Genomic DNA, 2,557 nt, shown 5'->3' on the forward strand with positions numbered 1-2,557 from the left:
TACCATAGGTGCTAGTTTGATTCTATTTTAATCTTTAAACACACTAAAATGATAGGTAATAATTAAAATGACATACATAATCAAGGGAGCAGAAATTTAGCTTTCATTTCTTTTTTTTTTTTCAAATCTCAGAGGATTGGGATCAAATATTTTATATTAGAACATAACTAATAATCCCAACAAACTTTGTCATACAAGGAGGACCTCTTGACAACTGATTTTAAGCCTCCATGAATATATTCTGTTGCATCACCTCTACTCCTAAGCATCTGCATTTCTATGTCTAATACTCGCCTTAAATGTTTAGGATTTTCCATTTTTTAAATGTTTTTGGTTGCTGGACAAGATTCTTTGATATTAAACTATCTAGGCTACAAAGCTTCTATGTGATCTCTTTTGCTTCTTTTATATAAGGATCTCTTCTGGATCTCATTTCCATGTGCTCTCCTTGTGGTTTATAGTTTCTAGAACAGAGGTAGTTCCAAAAAGTGCCTCAGTGTCTGTAGTTACTAATTATGTTTTAATATTCAGACACGCTGTTTCTTGTAGTAGATGGCTCTTCCATGATAGGACTTTCATAGCTATTGATGTAGGGACCACAAAGTTATACCTGAATTCAACAATAGTAAGCAAGGCAGAATAATTCTCAGCTTTTTTTTTTTCAATATCTTTCTCAGACCAGACATTAACTTTATCCATTGTGAACTTCATCAGTGGGCAACATATCCACTGGATGATTATGTTTGTCTTTTTCAACAGAGGTACTGAGTTCAAAAACTGTGAACTTTTCTTCATCAGAGTCAGTTATTTCAGTCACATCATCAGGAACATCTTCTGGAAGAATTAACTCAATTTCAGTTATCTTTTCATCTGCAAGCAAAGTTATGTCTGGGATAGTAGTGAAATATTTATCAGTGGCAGGAGAAATTTCAGCCATAGGAGCAGAGGTGTTAGCGGTGTGGATAACATTATTAGCTGGGATCTTAATTTTAACTAAAGAATTATAATTGTTACTATCAGATTCACTCTTTTGAGCTTGAAGGTGAAGGGAGTCAGCAATATTGGCAATGCTTTTGCTTAGTAGACCAGACATTTTGGAACTTTTAAAGACATCTTCATCTTCTGAATCAATAGAATCCAAGATAATATTTTCTTGTGCTGAATCAGTGGGAAAATCTATTAAAGAGATAGTAGCATCTGGTGATGCAGTATTACCTATTTTCACTGAAATGAAATGTTCGGTAATAGAGTCATTATCCATGGGGTTTGTGGTGCTTGTCAGAGTGGTAGTTTTTTCCTCCAGATGGGTTGATGACTTAGTAATATTGTTCTCAATATTATCTTCTGATTTTTCTCTTTCCTTTATAGAGGTAAGTTTGTTGTCTGTAGTTGTTGAAGAAGCGATTTCTTGTGTATAGTCGTTTATGAAACCAACATGGTCTCCTTCTGAAACAATGGTTGTTTCTGATCTAGAAATAGTTGCCCCAAAGAAAATAGTTGCTTCAGTTGTTCTACTGCTTTCTGTTGGAGGATGAAAATAAATTTCTGGCAAACCATCTTCAGTCATCAGAGAAAGTGGCACCATGCACACTTTCACAGATCTTTCCCTGGGCACAATGCTATCGCTAGGCAGGTGCTCATTGTCGTGATGGAAACATTGGTCATCATGGTGATTATTGCATCAACCACACAGCTAATAGAACTGCCTCTCTCTGAGGTTATTTCTGAGCTGTGATTGGATACCTAGATGCAAGAGTTTTAATGTTTGATGAAAAAAAAAAACCCTGAAGTTTTTTTCTTATTATGAAATCACACATGATGTGACTTCCAATGTGGAGTTCTCTCATTTGAAATAGCCATTATAGAATCTGCCAAGTACTTTGAGAATTTATTATCTATTGGGGGAAATTACAGTAGTTACAAGATAATAGGGTATTAGCATTAATTTAGTTTACCTTTAATACAAGTATATATATGTATATCTATTTGTGTATATATATTAAACACTTTTCTCTTGAGATTAAGAGGTACTTAAGTATAGAAATCTTAATATTTTTAAAAATAAAATGTGGGCTGTGAAATGTAGTGAGGTAGCATAGATTTTACTTTATTCTCTTCTTCAGAGAAGGAATTTCACCTTATTAGTAGAGATAATAAAATATAAGTTGTTGGCCTATTAATCTCTTTGCTGTTCTATTCTTCACAATAATTCTTAATTATTCTCTCTTTTTTTTTGATTTTTAGATCACATCCGGTGATACACGGGTTATTCCTGGCTCTGGACTCAGGAATCAATCACTCCTGGGGGTGCTCAGGGAACCATATGGGATGCTAGGAATCGAGACCGGGTCGGCCATGTGCAAAGCAAACGCCCTACCCGTTGTGCTATTGCTCCAGCCCCCAATTCTTAATTATTCTTGAAAAATTATTTCCCCGTGTAGTCAGGGAGATAGTACAGCAGGTAGGGTACTTGCCTTGCACACAGGCATGTCTGTTAATTATCCCCAGGACCCCATGTGATTACATAAGCCTCACCAGAGGTGATCCTGAGCATAGA

The 2,557-nt window shown here is 35.5% G+C and overlaps 1 protein-coding gene across 1 annotated transcript; it reads right to left on the reverse strand.

Moving 5' to 3' along the window:
* Positions 1–429: 429 nt before the first annotated feature.
* Positions 430–1,585, reverse strand: CABS1 (calcium binding protein, spermatid associated 1). Its single transcript, XM_056111168.1, is given in 2 exon segments — positions 430–702; positions 704–1,585. Coding segments are annotated over 2 exon segments (1,155 nt in total).
* Between the last annotated feature and the right edge of the window lie 972 nt (positions 1,586–2,557).

Source organism: Sorex fumeus, unplaced genomic scaffold (assembly GCF_029834395.1).
Source record: "Sorex fumeus unplaced genomic scaffold, SorFum_2.1 ptg000013l, whole genome shotgun sequence".
NCBI lineage: Eukaryota > Metazoa > Chordata > Mammalia > Eulipotyphla > Soricidae > Sorex > Sorex fumeus.